Genomic DNA, 22,529 nt, shown 5'->3' with positions numbered 1-22,529 from the left:
GGATTTTTATGTTTTGCATTTCAACACCCTAGAAAGATTCTAGTGTACATAATTTAAACATGGATAATACCAGAAACTAAACTGCTGACTTTGGCTCATGGACCTGATGTTTTATATAGGTATACCCCAGCTGGTGACTGATGTTTTATATAGGTATACCACTGGTGACTGATGTTTTATATAGGTATACCACTGGTGACTGATGTTTTATATAGGTATACCCCTGGGGATGAAGTGATTCCCTATAAAACCGACGGCTCCGGGTCAATGATTATACAAGAGGCAATGCCGGCGGTATCCATCGGAGGAGTGTTCGATTGGAGTGCCGGAATACTTCACAGCAAAAGATACTACGCTGTAAAGGCTCTGTTGGACCCAGGTTTGTTTGAGATGAAGCAAATTAAATTTACTTTTCAATTACATAGTGAAAATGATTCGTAAAGGGTAAACAATGGAAAACATTTAATAGCTACATCTTAGCATGCGTATGTTACCAAATTATTATAACCGTATATTTGTTTTACTCCGTCCTTTCGTAGACGCATATTGTCCAGAGTTTTACGCATTTATTCCCCCCCCCCCCCCAATGTGTGGAAATGTTATATAATACTAGTATATATGTATACTGGTGCATTTGGTGTATTCAGATTGATTCGTTCAATTGTTAGGAAGTTATTTGTAGTTATTTTGTTGTTGTTGTATATTTCTGCACATTATACCAGTATTCTCTCCTACAAACAACTATTGGTGATGTATTTGGTTTCCCAATGTCTATGTCTTTTTCATCCACCAATTACTGGTACAATTAATTGGTTTAACTTACTAAAGTTAGGTTCAAGTGGTCAAAGAGCTACACTGTGTTAAGCAGATTTACATTACTCCCTTTTACACTAAAATCGAGATCAAAGGAAATTAGTGTAGCCTGTAACTTGTATTCTGGTGTAACATGTACAATGTTGAAACTAGTGCCTCTTTCCTCTTCAGTCACGCAATATTTCAAATACGCCCTGTGGAGGTATTCGGCTCATTAGTACAGTTCTTGTTTGAATAAGCATCAGCTTCAGCTTTTATTTCTTTATTAGGAAATGACCCAGTGATGATGACATTTCCCGGATCCTTGGCATTCAAGCACACGACACCACTTGGGACTAGCGTGTACACACCAGTCATATCGGATGCGGACCAAACCACCACATACCGGTTTACACTCAGTGGTGCAGGAAACTTTGCCATCGATGTAGTATCTGGTAATCACAACAGGGAAAAAGAATTACGAAGAGTAACGTAATTATATTCACAAGGACTGCTAAGCGACAACAAGTGTTGACATGACAAGGGTGATCAAAAATCCAATTAAAATTCCTCGCATGTAATTCAATTGTATTGAAAAGAGGGGGTGAACTGAAATATTAAATTATCATAGAGTAGAGATTTTCTAAACCACTAAAACACACAATCACAAACATCATGTTCTTTGAACATTATTGATCAGGATATAGGGCTCACTGCGGGTGTGCCGGTCAACAGGGGATGCTTACTCCTCATAGGCACCTGATCCCACCTCTGGTGTGTCCAGGGGTCCGTGTTTGCCCAACTATCTATTTTGTATTGCTTGTAGGATGAGATTGATCACTGTTCGTTACCTTCACCTTGCATTGATGTTAATGGCAAACTATCAACTCAACTTTATAACAAACAGGACGACTCCAGCTTCTCCATCGCCAAATTCCCATATTTATGTAGCTATATATAATTATCACTTGCTTATGGTGTTTATGTCTCTCTCTCAATTGATTCGATACACAATAGCTTGTTCTGCGTATGATAAGTTTTTAAATCCAGGCAGGTTACTGGCAAATAAGTTGATGTTGCAAGGGTTTCAACAGTCTAGTTACAACGACCATAGAATTTGTGAAATGCTGACGATTCCGTTGGAACCCTCTGAAGTCATCCCATTTGTCATAAAGTTGAGTTGTTAGTTTGCCGTTAACATCTATGTTAATTCAATAAAATATCTAAGTATGGATCATAGGTGGAAAACGTTATGGTGTCCATTATTTTGAGGTCAATGGGATATATCCAATTGACATGAGTGAAAGTTATTATTATTCATTAATAAAACGTCGTTCATATATCTAAATATCGAATTGATGGCCACAGCAAGATATTTTTTCTTCTCATGCAGAAGCTTTGGAAGAAAGTCTGCCTCATATGAATATTAAAACAGATCAGCTAATGTAGGAGCACAATCCGTGCCCATGGGAATTCCAACATACTGTTGGAAGACCTGATCACCAAAGACTACGAACATATTGTCAATAAGGAACTCCAGCATTTTTTAATATCAAATTTAGAGTACCTGTGCGTAGAATCAGTGGTCTTTAACAAAACAATTTTTTAATATGACTAATCAATAGATCTGAATATTTCCATTTTTATTGAAGAAGCAATTGTCTATGGTGTCTATTCTAGTCTAGTTAGTGTGAGGAATTGCCGTGTATAGTGTTGAAAAGTCATACGTTTTGATGTTATTGATTTCAGAAATGTTTTGTGATTTCAAATTTACTAAAGCTTTTTGGAATGTTTTAGAATCCACATTTGATTTACACCACTTCAGACATATGTTGTGGTACAATACATTTGAAGTTTCTCCTTCCCAGCAGTAAATAATTTCCTGCAGAGCAAAGATAGGGGCTTGGTAGAACATTTGCTGGATCCAGCAATGTATCTATTTTTGTAATGGTTTTTGTGAAAACTATTAATTCAGTATGGGTACAGTGGCTCATATTTCTTCGTTCCATTGCTGGGATATTAAATGTATTGAACAGAAACATGATTTTGAAGAATTTCCTCTCTTGAAAAGGAAGTTGGAATATAAGTAGGATTACCAAATGTGGAATTATTGCGAAGTTCATTTAAAATACAGTTGTAATAATGAGCCTTACAAACAAAGACAATGTTGTTACAAGCTTTGTCAGCTGGAACCAAAAGATATTCCTCATGTAACCTATTTAATTCTTTCTTCACTTATCCTTTATCAGACATAGAAGGATGTGTAGTATGCACTTTTTTATTGTCTTCCATTGTATATGCCATTGCAAAGTTATCCTCCTTGAAAAGTTGTAACCCCTGAACACAATACACTTGACTTTGGTTAAATGATACTGCTTGTGGATTAATGATGAAAGGTGAAGGTAACGAACAGTGATCAATCTCATAACTCCTATACGTAATACAAAATAGATAGTTGGGCAAACACGGACCCCTGGACACACCAGAGGTGGGATCAAGTGCCTAGGAGGAGTAAGCATCCCCTGTCGAGGATCGTATGCAAACACTTGTCTCCGTTGCAATTTTGTGGCTTTGAACAGCTACATACATTTCTAAATTTCTTTAACTAGTAATTATAACCCTTATCCATATGCCATTGTCTTAAAATCATGACACATTGTCTAGTTGTAGGCAATTTGTGTGACTGGTATTGGCGCGAACTGTATTTCCATTACAGGTCCATACACAAAGACTGACCGTAGAAGACTGACGAACAGACGACCTTTCTCTGTATGACTTATTTAGCCCCGCCCTGCGGCCTGAACTTGTGGCCATTAATTTCAAAATTTTGGTAAGGACTCCATACGAATCATAATTATGCACTCAGTTTTTAAGTTACCTGTTCAGGAGTTATTAGAAGATTTTAAAATATGAAATGCACTTCTTCTTTATGTCCTATTCAGTTTCTCCTCATGACCTAACCCACAACTCTACAATCTATAAGGTTAATGAATTAAGCATAGACTTTAATGATTATGATAGTTATGTATTCTCTTTGTTTGCTGCATGTTCGCTTTTGTAGAACGGTATCATTTTATAACACTTTGCCCCCACCGCTGGGGCTCTAAGGGTGAACTTTACCTCACCGCTGGGGCTCCAAGGGGGTAGTGATGATGAAATTCACACTTTTTATCTGCCCCTAAAAATGTACACACAATTATTATGAGGTTTAAATGAAGCTGAAAATGTTCAAACGATGGGTGACGTCGACGGGCAAGAAGAGCAATATATCAGTTGAATGAATAAGATGATCTATAAACTCACTATTTCGTGAAGTGATAGACTAAATGTAAAACTGTTATTTTAGTGAAATTGAATTATCTCTTTTTGTAAGGAAACATAACGGTATCCTCTTCATTGACCGTTGGTACATACAGTCTATCGGTCACTGTGACTGACGCCTGCGGAAGATCACAGACCCAAAGCTTCAATGTCATAGCTACCAATACGGTAAGTGATAGGATATGATGCAACTTTATCATGTGCTAATCTATTCCAATAACTATCATACTAATATTATATTTTGATTTGAAATTTGTATAAATGGTTGAAGTGGTGAGAACGAATAGCTAATAATTTCGATATTTCGTAACAGAAAAAGAAGTTAATCAGTGAAATATTGTCTGATTTAGGCACCAACAATACGTGGTCTTCCTTACAACGCAAACCTGCATGAGAATACTGTCACAGAAACTTTGCTTTATTCGTTCAGCATTGAGGATGAAGATGGCGATTCTTGCACGTGCATGTTGGAAAATACTTTTCCCGCTACAGGAAATTTCTTATTAAAAACCAATTACTCTAATGATGCAGTCGGTATGAAGTTAAACACGTTCTTATTTATATCATCATAAAACTTGAGACACCTGGATATCTTTGTGATGGCAAGGATCAAATACAGGACACCGCTTTTTGACATTATTTAAAGGAAACTCAAACTTGATCTGTAAACTATTGATAATGTTTCAATTAAATAGCTTCAAAGAAGTCCGGAAAACTTTCAAATCATTCAAATTTGCTAGGTTAAAGTTTCATAAATCTTTCAAACATAGGTCATTAAAGCTTGAACTCAATCTGTAACCTATTGGTATAAGTTCATGTACAAATGTTTAAAACTAGTAGCTGTAGGGATAGCCAAAATAAAAAAGGACGCACGAACACACAGACACCCGCCTTTTGCGGAGCTCAAATAACAAACATGAAATACGATTAATTCGAACGTCAAACTAAGTATATGTGACGTCATAAAATTAACATGCATCAAAAGTTGAAAGGCAATTTCTTTTCATTTATTGTGAACTTTTCATTTATCCAGGTTATGATATACTTTCCAAAAGTAGTCCAGATTTGTCTTATACACCCGTTAACACATACACGCTGAACATCAGCTGTTCAGATGGCAGCGGCACCTCTTATGGGACTTTCGCTGTATATGTTACACAAAATGTAGCTCCATCTTTCACGAACCTGCCCAGTAAGTGATCACGTGATACGAAAACGTTTCAGAGAACATTTTTTGTATTGTATCTTACCTGAAAGATGTACTATTAATTCTTCAGATTCTCTGGCATTATCTGTTACGTCAACATCAAGAGGAATGTCCGTATACCAGGTCCAGACTTCCGATCCCGACAGCAATACTCTGATAATCAGCAGTACTTGTTCTCCATCACCGTGTCCTTTTTCCACTTCTACGGGTAGGACAAAATACGTGCTGTATAAATGTTGTTTTAGATAACAGAAAACATATTGTATTAAGTAATCGTTGTTTATTCATACATGTGTAGTGCTTTCTTAAAGGTGGTACAGTGACGACATCCACCGATCTAAAGTCGGAGACCACTGTGACCTATTCCTTGCATATCTACGTCAACGATAGCTCAGTTTCTACAGGTCCAGTTGTTTTGACAATCAGTTTGACAGGTACACCAATTCTATTCAAAATTAAATCAAAAGATATATTCACATGTTTACAACGCCACAACAGTCTGTATGATAAATGCGAATAAAGTGTCGAAATTTCATTTTTAATTTCAGAAACTGACTTTTTTTTAAAATTCTAGATCTGAATACAGCTCCGACCTTTCAGAATCTACCACACTCGTTACATATAAGTGAACATCTTTCCGCTACCTTGGTTATTTACCAGATTTCTGTTAAAGACCCAGATGTTTCCAATGTGCTGTCAACAATATTCACAATTCAACCTTCTGGTGGGAATCTACTGTTTGATGTCAACGCAACTGGTACGACTGCATGTATAATGGCTGAAATGTCTGGTCCGTGAACTACCTTTGTAGTTATAGTTTTATAATGTTGGGACGTTCTTGGCACGCGGAGTTTTACTACGGATTACTCCGTTTACCTGATCAAGATATAGGGTTCACGGTGGATGTGACCGGTCTACAGGGGATACTTACTCATCCTAGGCACCTGATCCCACCTTTGGTATATTCAGGGGTCCGTGGTTGTCCAGCTCTATTTTGTATTCCTTAAAGCAATTATGAGATTGGTCACTGTTCGTTATCTTTACCTTTCATGTTTGCGTTTTCAATGTTTTCGCCTTTGACATTTTAAAAATTATAAAGCCATTTCTTCATAAACGCGCAGCAGTTGTAAACAATATATATATTTTTGAACGGCTGGGAATTCTGACTGAAAAGAAAGTACACGCACCAGCATACTTTATGAATCGCTTTCTTAAATATACAGACAATCCAATACGTTTATTTCACTTTTATGATTACAATCCAACAATTTAAGTGAACTATGTGGTTAATTGAAAATGTCTAAATATAAGATGAATAATGGTAAACAAGGAGGAACATACAATTTCTTCTATTTATTATTACTCTGTATTTGTACTTAAAATGAGAAAACCAGCAAATTCACTATAATGTAGAAGTCTTCAACTTACACAATCAACAATGCTGGGAAAAATCAATGAAATGGGGATAAGTTCAAGTTTTTCAAGTAGAATGGGAATTGTCCACAGCCATCGCTTATGCTAATGTTAAAATATTTCATGTAATGTGAGACTTGCATGTGCTCTAAATGTACCTATTTTTTCATCACCATTAATGCAAGGTGAAGATAACGAACAGTGATCAATCTCATAATTCCTACAAGCAATACAAAATAGATAGTTGGGCAAACACGAACCCCTGGACACACCAGAGGCGGGATCAGGTGCCTAGGAGGAGTAAGCATCCCCTGTTGACCGGTCACACCCGCCGTGAGCCCCATATCCTGATCAGGTAAACGGAGTTATCCGCAGTCAAAATCAGTGTGCCAAGAACGGCTTAACAATCGGTATGAAACACGTCAGACAGCATTTGACCCAATGCGAGGTTGTATTGACGAACTAGATCGTTATAACGACCATAGAATTTGCGAAATGCTGCCTTCAATCGAGACTGTTGAAATCCCTGTACCATCAACTTGTTTGTCAGTAGCTTACCTCGATTTAAAAACTGACTATACCCAGAACAAGCTCTTGCATATCGAATCAGTTGAGATATATAAACACCATATGCAGGTGATAATGGAATATTGCTACATAAATGTGGGAAGTTGACGATGGAGAAGCTGAAATCATCCCGTTTGTCATACAGTTGAGTTGTTAGTTTGCCGTTAATGTCTACTTTCAATAAAATATCTAAGTATGAAGCAGAAATGACATGCATGTATAGGCCCCACAAATGTACACCATATATTCGGTTGATTAACGAAGCAGTTTCGTACTTCTCGGGTTCTCTACAGAAAATAGCGGCATGTTTGCCTTTCTATATAAATATTTTGAAAAGAATTGAAAACAGAGGTAAGTCGTGGGTTCGACCTCCGCTCTTACTAATTTTGGCCGCGGCCAGCCTAAGACGAAATAAATAGTGACTGCTCCTTTGCCAAATGTTCTTCATTAAGATGTCTTTCGAATGAGACCTTAACAACTTGGAAAAGGAGTAAATTAACAAATCATTTTCATGTATAAAACTGTCTCAAGATTGCCCTAAGATGTTATGTACACAAGCAAAAAGGTGTATATGGGTGGGGGTGGATATTGTGAAAAGTAGCTAAAAGATCAAGTGTTAGACCCCCCCCCCCTTCACAAAATCCTGGATCCGCCTATGTGAATATTCTTATTAAATACAAAATACAACCAGTAGGTCAATCCCTCTCCTGTTATCCTAAAAACGAGTCTGAACGTCAGGGGATCAATTCCATTTCCCGTCTACAAATCATTTCATAGCATAGCATTTCATTATACATTTATTAATATCATAATCCCAATAATTCACATGAAAAGATGAAGATCAATTACATAATTCCTATAAAGAATACCGAATCAAAAGCAGTGCACACAGGGACCCTCGGACACACCAGAAGTGGGATCAGCGCTTCTTTAATGAACCTGTACATGGAACGCTTTCCACGATAGGGCCTTTATTTTACAAACTCTCTTCATTGATTTTTCTTTTCACTTTGTTTTTACCAGATTTAACGATCAGAAGAAGCACTGGAACAACGTTAAATTTTGAGAAATTAACTACATATAATTACACCATATCTGTGACCGTAAGCGATGGGATTTTCAGTTCTTCTTCGAGTTTGGTGATATCAATTCTTGATGACAACGACCCTCCCAGCTTCAATCAGAATATTTATTATGTTAGCGGCAATGAAGGCCAGGTAACTGTTTTCTTTAAATTTTTATCATTTATTCGAAAGCATATAATGTTAGTTTGGATAAAATATCCCCGGATACTCCCGCATAATTCTTACCTATGGTGCCAGGGAACTATATTGATTGAATGTATTTTATCATTATGTTTTATGTAAGGCATATATATAATGTATATATAAATACACAATATTACTATATGTATAATGATATATATCAAATATTTGTTAGAAGTATTTTTCAAAATCATAGAAATATCATAGACAACGTTGATGTTGATGATATTTCTATTGAAAGGCCAGGTAACTATTCTGATTCCATATTTCAAGGAATTGGTTATTTTTCTTGATGACAGAGATTCTATTTCTTGTTATATTCTGTAACAGTTTCATCTTCTAGGGTTTAGTATTTGTATCCCTTTTATTTGATAGAAGGGAACTGCTCTGCAAGCTGCGGGATTTACAATTTCCGACGAAGACTCCGGGGATACCTCTACCTTTAGCATTACAGACGGAACGAACTTTGCCATCAATGGATCTACGGGAATAATTACCTTTGCTATAGATATGGACGTGTCGGAAACTTCCACCTTTGATTTAACTGTGCAGGTGACAGATGCGGGCGGACTGACCGACACGTGTACTGTGGTGGTCACTCTTCAGAATGTGAACAAGAAGCCGTACTTTACTAACTTACCTAATACCATCAGTGTACCAGAAAACACGGCCACAGGGTCACTTCTGATATCACTTGAGCTGGTTGATGAAGACCTGATATCTACAACTATATCTTACTCTGTTTACCCGGTCTTGTCATCCAGTTTATTTTCCTACAATATCACAGGTACGACAACCAATTCCTTTGCCTAATTTTATAGAAAAGGTGATTTTACAGATAATTTTACGATGAATTGTATTCGTTAAAATGAACGGTTTTTTTAATTGAAGAGCGTAAATTTTACCTTGCCAACGGCTTTAATTTTGACTACGAAACCACAACTGTGTACAACATAACGTTTACAGCCAACGATGGAATATCGATCTCGGATCCAGTGCTTCTCTGTTTAGAGATCATCAATGTGAACGAGTCCCCGTCGTTTCGGACACCTATGTATTACGTAACGTTTCAAGAAAATGAGGTACATATTTCAGGTTGTTTGCCAATACATTTATCGGATGGGTAGACCAATCACATCATACAAATGTACAATACACTGTACATGTATCAGATGGGTAGACCAATCACATCATACAAATGTACAATACATGTATCAGATGGATAGAACAATCACATCATACAATATACATACATGTATCAGATGGGTAGACCAATCACATTATACAAATGTACAATACATGCATCAGATGGGTAAACCAATCACATCATACAATGTAGATACACGTGCATGTGCAGCTCCTTTGTAGAGGGCAAGATGTATTACATATAATGGAAAAATACAATTTTGCGACAATGCAGATGTACCATAAGTTACAATAACTGTAATGTACAGTAATGAGGCGTTATGCTGTCGGTAACAGTGTTCAAGTTTCCGTAAAGGTAATAAAAAAGTAAGCTTTCATTTTCTTAAAGATACTGGATGGTCAGTAAAGAGTACAATATATTTTTTCAATATGCAGAAATATCGTCATAGCAATCCAGTCAAATTGAGTAAACTATCACAATTCAATTCTCTATATGAAAATATGTAAACATTGTGCAACGTTATTTAGAATCATGCTCATTACAACTTCAGGTTTTTTATTATTATACATTGTATGTTACTGTTAATATATACATTCTGATACACAATTAAATTTCCACCAGGACATTATGGCTCACATATACCCCTCCGGTATTTCTGATATCTTGTTTAAGAGAAGACTAACGGGAATCTTGTTTTTGTTTTTTTTCAAATCGTAGAAATCTTGCACTTTGGCATTGTTGATAAACGTAGGTACACTGTCATGCAATACATAGGTCAATGTAGATTGTTCGGTGCGTATGTTAATTTCTTAGGTACATGTATATGTTCATGGTTGCTTTAAGAATACTTTGATTTTGTATTTATCGTTATATCTGTCGGAAAAGATAATTCTGCAATTACTGCGCAACGGAGCTTTGCAATGAATCCTTACTGCTGGACTTGTATGTAAAAGCTTAAATTATGCCACATTGTTATACAACTTTAAAGAGAATAGCCTATGGAAAAAACGCCATTTTAATCATTGCTACTTGTTGTTGTTTTTTTTCAGAGTGGATATTCACTACCAAATATAACGTATGACGTCAGCGATCCAGATGCAGGCGACACTGCGAGCTTTAAACTCATAGCTGGTGAATACATCACAAGAATAGGAATGAACTCTGCTACTGGTCAGATGCACTTGACAGCAGACTTCTTTGTAGTCAACACTGTCAATTCTAACCTTACTGTGCAAGCTACGGACAAAAATGGTCTGTCGTCCACGGCTATCATACAAATAGCAGTGTACCACGTAAATAAATCACCGTACTTTACAAACCTACCATTCACGGTTAGTGTTGAGGAGAACATTCAGTCTGGAAGTGTTGTGTATGACGTCACTGCACGAGACGATGATACAGCCGACGTCTGCATTTACAGTGTTAACTTCTTACCCTCTACTGCAACCACTGTGCTTCACTTTGATTCCACGGGTAATATAATTTAATGCTGTATTTATATGTATACTATACAGGTATTTGCCGGTTTGAAATAGGGTTCACGGCCTATGTAATCGGTCAAAGTGATGCTTATTCCCCCAGGCATCTGACCCTACCTCTAGTATTTCCATGGTCCGCGTTTGCCCGCCTCTCAATTTTGTATTCTTTATAGGGTTTATGAAACTAATCACTGTTCGTTAGCTTCACTTTTTGTCGTACCATATATAGATATTGTGCCATATACAATTATCCAAGCACATCTCTCGTGAACGTAATCATAAGAAAATATTCACCGGCATTATAAAGTGAAATTGAGATTGCATTTAATATAAAGCATTGATGCCAACTAAAATATCAGAATATGCAAGTATGTAACAATTACAAAGTGGTTTTTCTTTTCAATTTACTTTTAAAATGATCACTTCAATTCATTTGCAGACAACAAAATCAAATTACGAGCTAATGCAACATTGAACTTCCAACTTTATAGTCTCGTGTTGGCATCAGTTACGGTACGAGATTTGACGGGTGCGACATCAACAGCGAATCTGACAATAAACATTGTCAACATCAATGAGTCTCCGATGTTCTCTTCCAGTGTTTACTATGGCTATGTCAATGATGGAGAGGTGATTGTTTCTGTTTTATTTTACTTTTATACTCAGATAAAAGTGCATATATAAAAACTAAGAAAATGTTCTTCTGCACTTTCGTAGAATTCATTTTTGTTATGCAAGAATTGCTGTTAATTTAGAAGAACAATTATTCGATTGATTCTCTGTAAACTCAAAGTCGCAATATTCTAACAAACAGTTAGGGTTGCCAGTCGAAGCATCTATATCTGCAGTGGATCCAGATGTAACTGATGTCCTTGCCTTCAGTATCATCAGCCAGAGTGTCGGTGGAATTTTCAGTATACACAGCAGTAATGGGTCACTGTATACAGCAGTGCTTGACGCGTATAAAAAGTCAAACGGAAACTGTACGCTTGTCATCCAGGTCCAGGATCAGTATGGAGCAAACGATCAGGCAACTGTAATCATCAATGTTCACCACGTGAACACAAAACCAGAAATAACAAATTTCACAGGAAGTCATTATGTATCTGAGGTACTCCCCTCTGGTTCCTTGCTAAATATTTTCTCCATAACCGATCCCGATACAAATGACGTCATTACTGAAAGAGTGGCATGGAGTCCTGCATCAGCCGTGAACAAGTTTCTTCTAAACATTACAAGTAAATATGATTTCTATTAAAATCCAAAATATCAGTAATTTGATGTTACAAATAAATCTGCGTCTCCGCCTTCATATAATACCGGTAATGTGTTTTTCATTTTACAGACCGACAACTGTACATTTACCTAAAGGGTGTTGTCGACTTTGAGACAGAGAATTCTTACAACTTGTCGTTGATTTTAAATGATGGTAATGAAGATTCTCAGGCGTATGGGTTGAATTTAGTTCTGATAGATGTGAATGAACCTCCGGTTGTACAGCACAGTACTTACCACGTGTCTGTCAATGAAACTACAGTAAGTATTACCGGGTACTAAATTTTGGGTCGATGCAATACCGTTTCACATATACACGTCCAAATTCAGCGATCGCGATTTCATTTAATTTTATGAAAGATAAATGTAATTAATTTGATTTCAGAGTGGTACGGCACTGGATTTGAACATTACCATTTCAGACCCGGATGTTGGTGATACTGCCACGTGCAGCATATTCAGCGGGAACACCAACCAATATTTCGGCATTTCTCCTACAAGTTGTAAATTGTTTCTAGCTAAAGATTATGATATTGATTTAGGATTACCCCCATCTCATAGTTTAACAATAAAAATTGTGGACAGCAAAGGTCTTTCCGCAACAACAACGGTCAAAGTTGACGTGCTCGATATCAATGACAATATACCCCAGTTTGATGAACCACAATACGTAGTTTTCATCGCTCCAGATTCTTTAATTGGTTCTCAAGTACTGATACTCAACGTCAGCGATGGGGACAGTTCCCAGAATGCCAAGCTAGCATGCCATATGGACACCAGTCATTTCAGTGCTCTTTTCACAATCACAACAGACTGTGTCATTTATCAAACAGGAAATTTAGATGGTGTGGCGGAAGGGACTGAAATAAATTTTACTGCAGTAGTACGAGATGCAGGGTCCCCACCTCTCTCTGCGTCTGCGTTCGTTCGTATCATTGTTCAAGGTACTGCAAAACCTCAGGCAAATGCAGTGTACCAAGTTAATACAGACTCCGAAGGCATAGACCTGACTGATTGGAAAATTCAATTGGGATGTGGAGCCATCGGTCTGTCATGTCTTCTAGCTGTGATAAATTCAATAGCTCTACTCCGCAGAGGCTGTAGTAAGAAAACGGAACAGGGAAAGGATCACTCAAGTTTTAATGGGAGGGAAAGGTAACTTGTATAATCTATGATAGATGGCATGGTGTTTCACCATAATGTTAACATCGATGTCCCTTTTCACAAACGTCTTATGACTAAGGTGAAGATTTAGAAAAAAAATTATATATTTATTTCTCACATTATCACCAGTGTGAGATCGACTTTACCCATGTGAGACATCCATGTGAGATTTTTCTATATCATATACCTAGTAGTGTATCAGCCCTGATACACCTATCTTGGCTAGGGTGAGACAGCTGCAAGTAGGTAGGGCTGTCTCGCCCTAAGGGCCGAGATATCTCTGTCTCGGCCCGTTGTCAAGGGGCTGTCTCGCCCTCAAATTTCAAATGGCTATTTCTTCTTTAATCTTTTGACATCTAACATAACTACATGAAAAAATTATGTTAGACACAATTTTTTTTTCAAATATAATACTTTCTTCCACGACAAAATTTAATTTAAGCAGAAAAATTGAATAAAAACGTTTTCAAAAACAGCGCTAAATTGTAGCGAGTATCTAAGCAAAGGGGGGTAACCCAAGTAACAATTGTTTATTTAGAACAATAATACGTTTAACTTCATTTAAAAAGAATCAACGTTCTAGGCGACAGAAAACAGTAGGAGGATTATGGAGGGTGATACTAAACCATTTTCAGAAATTCCCGGTCCTAATGGAGATAAAATGTTAATTTACGGCAATTTTGATGTAGAAAACTGCTTTAAAACGATTTCTGAAATCTAAAATCCCGAGGACTTGGCAATAAAACGAGAAAAGCAGAACCATTATCTTCTGACGTATTTCAACGACTTATAGATGCTAAACAGATGGGAAACGGTAAAAAAAAACTTACTTCAGTATAAGGTAACATTCCCTAAGCAAAGAAATAGCAGCATCAGATCTGTAAACATTCCCGTTCATACGATGACACCACGTAAACAAAGTTCTACAACTCTTACAAATTACATGAGATATTGAAAACGGGCGAGTTTGGTAAATCCGAAAAAATAAATAAAAATAATTCACTTGTTTCCAATTTTAGTATCAATTAACAAGCCCCTAAGAGCTGCTTAATAGAATATACATGTACATGAACAACACAGCGATAGATATGACGAGTTTCTCAGCCAAGCAGTTCAGTTAATTCTAGACCACATGAGGGGATGTCCATAATTAATCATCCAATTATCGTGACCAGCAATGGAATAAAGCTACAAAACCCAGACTTTAGCATATTTCACAATGCCAATAGTACTAGAAACATAACCATTAAAGTAAACTCACTGAAGGAATGAAATAGTCAAATATCGTTGTACAGTATACCATGTATTTATGTTTGGGTCAATAACCAACCCCCACCCCATTTTTAAAAAAAAAATGTTTATCAACTTGTTGTGTTTTAGGTATATGATATAAACAATATCACACTCTAATGTTGATCTCGGACCTGGGATTGCCCCTCGAGTGATCTCGGGGTCCGAAATCAACATTAGAGTGTGATATTCTATATGTCTCACACTGCTGCGACGTCATTTGATTGTGACGTCATATATTTTCTATGATTTACGTTATACGGTGAAGATTTACGTTACACGGTGAAGTAAAATATTTTGCAGTGCTTCCTTTAAATTTTAATGTAGTATACTTTCTGGTGGACAACCTTGGGTTTGTTAGTTTACACTTGCAGTGTAAACCATTTTCGGGTATGATCTTTCTGCCTATCTAATTAGTTTTTGCATTGAAGTTCAAATGAGGATTTTCATAATTTAAAGTTTTCTCATAGCTCATAAATCTATGCACTAAACTGTAAGTAAAATGTGAGAAAAATAATCCTTCATTATTTACTTGTGTGGGATAGGGAAATTCCACATCTGGAACAAGATTCGCTGTCTAGGACTCGGCACAGCCTCGTCCTAGACTGCGAATCTTGTCCCCTCGGTGGGATTTTCCTATCCCACACTCGTACTAATGAAGGATTATATTAATCTCATTCCTTGCAGGTTTTGTATGCTAGTCTTTAGACGGGCTGTATTATGATATAGCGATGTCTGTACGTACATCCATCCATCTGGTCGGCGTTTTCTGTATGTAATTTCATTTTCCTGTAACATACCGAGTTGAAACTTCCTATGTAGCTTCTTTGTGTGTCAATCTAGATCATGTTGTATTTTTTTTTTTATTAGTTTCGACCTCTCCTCCCACTGTTTTCAAGCGAGCACGATCTTATTTAACAGAGTGTCTTTATAAGTATTGAGGATGTGCATATGGCAAGGATTTTGAATTTCTTCAATTTTTGAGAAAATCACAGGTTGTTAAACTTAGTCAGTTGTGAGGAAATATTACAAAGTGAGTACGTAGTTTGTTCATGTAACTGCTCTAACAGTTTTAAAGTTTGTTAAGAACGTGAGGATGTGCGTTTATCAAGGATTTTGATTTTCAACAATTTTCTTTCATATTTGAAAAAAAAGTTCAGGTTGTTGAACCTGGTCAATTTTGGAGAAATATTTTACACATAAAGCTCTTGGACTGCCTATCTACCTTCTATCACAGTTGTTACATGTAATCCAAGACCTTAAAATTATCATTGCGATGCAAACAAAAGCATATCACAGCTTGATGATGGCTGTTACTACTTTTAGTATAATGTTCTACATCTCATGGCTTAAGAAAGCCACCCTACACATTAAGCTTGTGCGGGCGTATTATGTACGGTTTCCGGTTCCATCATTAGTACCCTACCAACATTAGGTTTGCTCTTCGTCCGTCTGTTCAGCAAATCAGTGTTTCGCACTTTTTCTCTGTTCTTGCAGGTATTTATTTGATATTTGGTACATTGTTTTGCCATAACAAGCTACAGATAAAGTTTTAATTTCGTCTGGGTTCGTTGATTTTCACCAAATTATGGCCCTTGGACTTAGAAAAATAACAAATTATCAGTTTTCAGAACTTTTTTTGTATTGTGCTTGCAGATAATCATTTGATATTTGGTACATTGCTTTGCCATAATAAGTTTCAGATCAATTTGGAGTTTTTCTTTGTCTAGTCTTTGTACCTGAATAGTAGTTGATTTCCAATTATTCCTATCCTGGTTCCCCAGTTTTCCCTTTTACCATAATCTACATATTCAACTTTGAATTTTCTTGCGGTCCAGTAATTTTTGCGACCGGCAGGGGACTATGTATTGCCATGAAATACTCTCCGAATGCTTGTTTGAATTGGTACATAGAGTATATTCATCGATACATGGATAATAAAGTTGGATACTTAAGAATGACTCTGAGGTGTTTATTCAATTGAAAGACAGAGAAGGAGTTAGTCGTCAGAATTTTGTAAAACGTGTCACTGCTATTTATCAATTTCCAATATCATTTTACAATTAATTTTTAGAACAGAAAATGCAGTGGAAAGGAAAGAGGAAACGCATAGCAAACAAAATCCAGAAAAACGTAAACCTGTGTCTCGAAATCAACATCCCAAAGCCAGGTTTGTAGTGTCCATATCCCAATGCTAGGTTTGTAGGGTCCACGTCTCAATGCCAGGTTTGTAGTGTCCACATCCCAAAGCAAGGTTGGTAGTGTCCACATCCAAAGGCAGGTTGGTAGTGTCCATATCCCAAAGCCACGTTTGTAGTGTCCACATCCCAAAGCCAGGTTGGTAGTGTCCACATCCCAAAGCCACGTTTGTAGTGTCCACATCCAAAAGCCAGGTTTGTAGTGTCCACATCCCAAAGCCACGTTTGTAGTGTCCACATCCCAAAGCCAGGTTGGTAGTGTCGACCATATCCCAAAGCTAGGTTTGTAGGGTCCACATCCTAAAGCCAGGTTTGTAGTGCCCACATCCCAAAGCCAGGTTTGTAGTGTTCATATCCCAAAGCCAGGTTTGTAGTGTCTAGATCCCAAATCCACGTTTATAGTGTCCACATCCAAAAGTCAGGTTTGTAGTGTCCACATCCAAAAGTCAGGTTTGTAGTGTCCACATCACATCCAAAAGCTAGGTTTGTGGTGTCCACATTCCAAAGCCAGGTTTGTAGTGTTCATATCCCAAAGGTAGGTTTGTAGTATCCACATTCCAAAGCCAGGTTTGTAGTAATTTCAGTAGAATAATTTTTCGTTGTTTTTGTGGTCACCGAAATACCGTAGAGTTTTGAACAAAGATAGCTGTCAATAGATATACATGTACTTAGAGACGAAATTACATGTGTATTGTTGACAATTACAGAGTTTGATGAATACAACAATTAATAAAAACACAGTAATGATATGCTAGCATTCAACCTTTTGGTTTCCTGAATTATTTGTTTATAACATCTGCTTGCAGGAGAACTTATTCACCGCCTATAACAACTCCAAAAATGGAAACCATATCTGGTAACATTTATACCATTTCATTTAAACACTTCCTCGTAATCGTTTGATATGGAAAATCAAAATTTTATTCAATTCTTGAAAATATCGACGATTTAAAAGATGATTTATGACGATATTTTAATATACTTACCAGAAGCAACAAATTCAGATAAGTTTCAGTACAAGCATAAATTTGTATTCGTTTCAGTTTCAGATGCTCGTTGTGGGAATCTTGACAGAATTCTAACGCCCACGGACATTGCTGTAAAAGATTCTTTATCTTATGAAAACGACAGACACATCTCGCCATTCTTTAAACACAATCGCCGTGTGAGTGCCATGGGTCCCAGCTCTAACTTTGATTTCTGTTGACACTGTTTTGTATTCTCTCTGTTAAGAATTTGCTGCTTCGATATGTATGTACGTCCTTTGAATGCATTAAATACAAAAACAACACTATCGCTTTTTGCACATAATCCAAATGAAGATTAAATCGATCAATATCATATTTCAAAGTATACATTGGATCCAATCTCTACCCAGAGTTATCGTTCCTTACACTAACGACAACTCTGGGTAGAGATTGCATTGGATCATATGATGCAAAGTAGTTACAATATGGTAACGTATTACGTCCGAATTTTTTCTCTGTTCGACGGAAAACGCCGAGCTTTGTTCCGATTGACTTTTAAAATGTACTAATAATTTACCCCCAGCAAAGTTTATGATATCAAAGAAAATCATGGTATCTTTTTTGTGCTTGTTACACCTTCTTTAAAAGGAAAATGTAAGGGCAAAGCAGAAATCCTACAATTTACGTTGCAACAAAATTGTATTTGTTAGCAAAATCACGAAATTCGATGCTGATGAATATTACTTGAACTAGAATATTTCAAAAGAGGAAAATCCGTTCTCAAAGGAACCAGTGCATGTATTCAGTACATCATAACTTTGAAGTCCACATAATTTTCTCTATAGATAGTGAAAAGCAATAACACTATTTCGCTTTGCATCTACGTGAACGTTGCAAATCTCTCTTTGTACAATTTGGCAATTCATCTTTATTTTTTGTGGTTATTTCTTTGTTTTGAGAATTTTTCACTCATAACGAGACGTCACCTGCTGTTGGTTCAAGTGCCACAAATTTAGACCTACATGTATATGCTTAGGGCCAGAGCAGTGACTGTGAGGGTTCTAAATACCGAGCGTTTGGCTAAGGAGCAATCATTACCTATGTTTACGCTTTAGGTTTGATACAGTCATGGTACGAGCAGTACTCGAATTCACGACTTTTCGCTCACGAAGCGCATGTTCTCTCTTGAGCTATCATTTTTATATGACCTATATGCTAAACTCATAGGGAAATCGGCATTCTATCAGTATATAAGTATATACCCTTTTTCAAAGAAGCGTGAGATATCATAGGCGTAGCTTGGGTTTGAATATTACCGAGGCAGCTATCGACATTTTAACAACGTAAAAGGTGGGTTTTTTTTTTTACCGAGGCAGCTGCCTCGGTTGCCTCAATGGAAGCTACGCCACTGGATATAACTTTGCATCTGTCAGTGAGTTGGTTGGACATGATTGATAAATTAAGTAACCAAGAAAGGCGATGATATCGAACAGTGATCAATCTTATAACTCCTATAAGCAATACAAAATAGAGAGTTGGGCAAACACGGGCTTTTATGGGCGTTTCTTGAGAAGATTTTAAAAAACCCATTTTTTTTTTATATATCCCTGTGTAAAACTTTGAACCCCTATTATGACCCAACCTGGGACCATGAATTAAACAATTTTGAATCTACTCTCATTAAAGATGCTCTAATTCACATACGTTTCGTCTCTTTGGTACACTGGTCCTCGAAAAGACTAGAAAGATGCTACAGATATTCTCTTTTTCTTAATTATTTCCCCTTTGAAAAGGGCGTGACCCTTTATTTGAATAATTTTAAACCCCTTAACTAAATAATGCTCTATGGTAAGTTTGGTTGAAATTGGTCCTGTAGTTGTGGAGAAGAAGTCAAAATGATGTAAAGTTTACAAAGAGAAAGACAGACGGCGGACAACGATAGCATTAAAGTTATATATAATTTATACATTTTACAGGTATTTATGAAAAACAATCGTTCCATTCACACGTATGTCAGTTGTATTTCCTTCCTATTGATTTGTACTGATGACAAAATAATTGTTGACAATGATTTTGAGCTGCTCTTTTTTCAAATTTTATTTTTATTTATTTTTTAAACATCAGGCACATTTATGGTAATACAAGGTATCACTCAAAATGCTGGAAACTCAATGATAAGTACATTTATAACAGCTCTCAACTTTATCCCTAATTTCAGAATATCACTCGAAATGCAAACTCTGTTGGACATTTCTTCTTCTGATTTTGGAATTTCCGATCTCTTTAATTATTTGCCTATACTAGTAGTAACCATATGAATAGGTTTCACAAAATATCATAACAACACACAATGCAAAGAGGTGAAAAAGCAATATATATATATATTTCAACTTCAGCACCGTACAATCCTGAGAAAGTAAATAGTCGTCTTCACCCGATGACCAGATTCGTCTCTATTCCGCTGAAATTGAAAATAAATATACTCGTACATGGGTATAAAAAAATATTTACGGATATGTCTTGCATGTAATTAAAAAAGACCCATTAAAATAGAGCCATGTTCAATGAAATTATAATTCTTTATACATTTTTTAACGATATACGTCAAGCAAGTTTTACCTTGTAAGGTACACGAAATTGATAAAACGGCGACTTGTGCTATATCATAACACTCAACACTAAAAATCGTACTTTTTCTCACAGATGGGGTAATATTTATTATCGCATTCATTGTCATTCCACTGATAGTTGTAATCCTCCGTGAGCTCCATACAATGCTCCTCAGAGTCGTCTCCCCCGTTGTCCGGGGATCCGTGATAGTAGTTCGTGAATCCTGAGTCCAGGCGAGCTTGTGTCCCCTCCCAAACATAGGTTCCGGTTTCCGCTATGTCGTTTGCTCCAATCCAAAACCTCTTTGTGTGGAACTGGTCTATACAAACAAGTTTCATACGATTTTCATTCAAATCCAAAGAAATAAAAAAAAAAATTACAATACATCGTTACAAAAGACATATTTCAATATCATGGTGAAAAAGATAACATTTTAACAATATCAATCTACCATCAACGCTGGTCAGGTAATGGGTCAGAAATGAGTTTTCTCCCCGAGTCTCGATGCTGACCAAATTTGCGCCGTATGCATGGCAATACATCTGAAGTCAAAGTAGATTGCAAAACTTATTTTTACAAAGTGTCTAACAGTGCAATACAACTAAAGTCTTGTAATTAAAAATTACCATTATTTCTATTTCAAATATATACGAAGGAAACCAGATCACATTAATCATTGACTCCACCATGTTAATTCAATATTGTCGTGTACATTTCAATGATTAATGTTTCATCATTTAAAAAAGGAGAATTTTTTCTTATATTTTTGTATGAATATGTTTATACAATTCAGACGGGTTTTTAAAGCTTTGAATAACCTTCAAAGATTCGTTGAAATTCTTACCCTTGACTCTGCCCATGTGGCCTGGATTCTGAGGATATGATAGCAAGAGTCTTCATGTCTGATGAACCCATTCGGACAGAGTGCAAAAGCTGAAAAGATGACAATTGCAAAATTACCAAAGGAGTCAAAATACTCAAAAAACATTTAAAAAGCCTGTCAATTTCTAATGCAAAATTACCTATTAGTATTAAATTCACAACGCTGGCGATTATCACAGTGATTGCCAGGGATACTTTCAAATCACATTGCTGTGTGAATGGTTAATTTAGTTCAAACTTTAGGTATCATTTAAAACTTTTGAAATGTGGAACACACTAAATCATAATTCTAAATGACAGAACCAGCCTTTGGCATTGATATACTTACCGTGCGTGGATGTTAACTTATGCTATGGACTCTTAGACTGGTCCTTGACAAGAGCGCGATCGAGTCGAACGACTGCAGTAATATTACCAGTACATGAACATACACTTAAATCAAAAATGTATTTTTTTTTTTTACATTAATTGTTTTGTTTGCAATGTGATATTTTAAGAAAGTTTTATTTACCATGGTACATGTAAACCACCAGTAATACTAAAATCTTCTCCATTTCGTAATCTTATCTCGAAAGATACTGACCTGACCTATATGCGTTTATATTATTGTCAAAATCATGACAATCTTTTCTGCCAGTTTACATAGTAAATTATATATCATTAAAAGCAAGAAAAGTCCATATGAAATAACGGCGTCCTTTCTGAACCCCTATTTGATTTAAAATAAAGTCTAACTCTTCTTTAATTTCATAATAGAGATCATGTTAAATAAAGTCTAATATGTTCTATGTCTAAAGTGTAGTGATTTGGAGTATATAGCATCAAAAGTTCTCAATCTTGCGAATATTTAGGTAATTTTTGCATGTGAAGATTGTTCATTCAGAAATCATAGAGCGCAACTTTGGAAAAATAGCTGTAGTGTTTTGAATGTTTATTTGTTTCCCGTTCCTCT

At 36.4% G+C, this 22,529-nt stretch overlaps 2 protein-coding genes across 2 annotated transcripts; one reads left to right on the top strand and one right to left on the bottom strand.

The window, feature by feature from the left end:
* The first annotated feature begins 268 nt into the window (after positions 1-268).
* On the top strand, positions 269-18,408 carry LOC125683716 (protocadherin Fat 4-like). Its single transcript, XM_048925151.2, has 19 exons — positions 269-379; positions 1,083-1,247; positions 4,166-4,281; positions 4,464-4,647; positions 5,147-5,305; positions 5,391-5,528; positions 5,632-5,754; positions 5,895-6,077; positions 8,324-8,517; positions 8,941-9,352; positions 9,457-9,647; positions 10,762-11,185; positions 11,630-11,820; positions 12,005-12,428; positions 12,536-12,726; positions 12,851-13,620; positions 16,994-17,089; positions 17,924-17,973; positions 18,161-18,408. Exons 1-19 carry the CDS (start codon positions 286-288, stop codon positions 18,322-18,324), a joined length of 4,269 nt encoding a protein of 1,422 aa, XP_048781108.2. The 5' UTR covers positions 269-285; the 3' UTR covers positions 18,325-18,408.
* Positions 18,409-20,434: 2,026 nt separating this feature from the next.
* LOC125683728 (perlucin-like) lies at positions 20,435-22,178 on the bottom strand. The gene is made up of 5 exons (XM_048925171.2): positions 22,089-22,178; positions 21,540-21,628; positions 21,147-21,237; positions 20,777-21,014; positions 20,435-20,546 (listed from the first exon to the last, which is right to left on the bottom strand). The coding sequence occupies exons 1-5, from the start codon at positions 22,129-22,131 to the stop codon at positions 20,516-20,518; spliced, it is 492 nt and encodes a 163-aa protein (XP_048781128.2). The 5' UTR covers positions 22,132-22,178; the 3' UTR covers positions 20,435-20,515.
* Positions 22,179-22,529: the final 351 nt, after the last annotated feature.

The sequence above is a fragment of the Ostrea edulis genome, chromosome 6 (assembly GCF_947568905.1).
Source record: "Ostrea edulis chromosome 6, xbOstEdul1.1, whole genome shotgun sequence".
Lineage (NCBI taxonomy): Eukaryota > Metazoa > Mollusca > Bivalvia > Ostreida > Ostreidae > Ostrea > Ostrea edulis.
The sequence above is the reverse complement of the archived record's forward strand: the minus strand, read 5'-3'. Positions and strand labels throughout refer to the sequence as shown.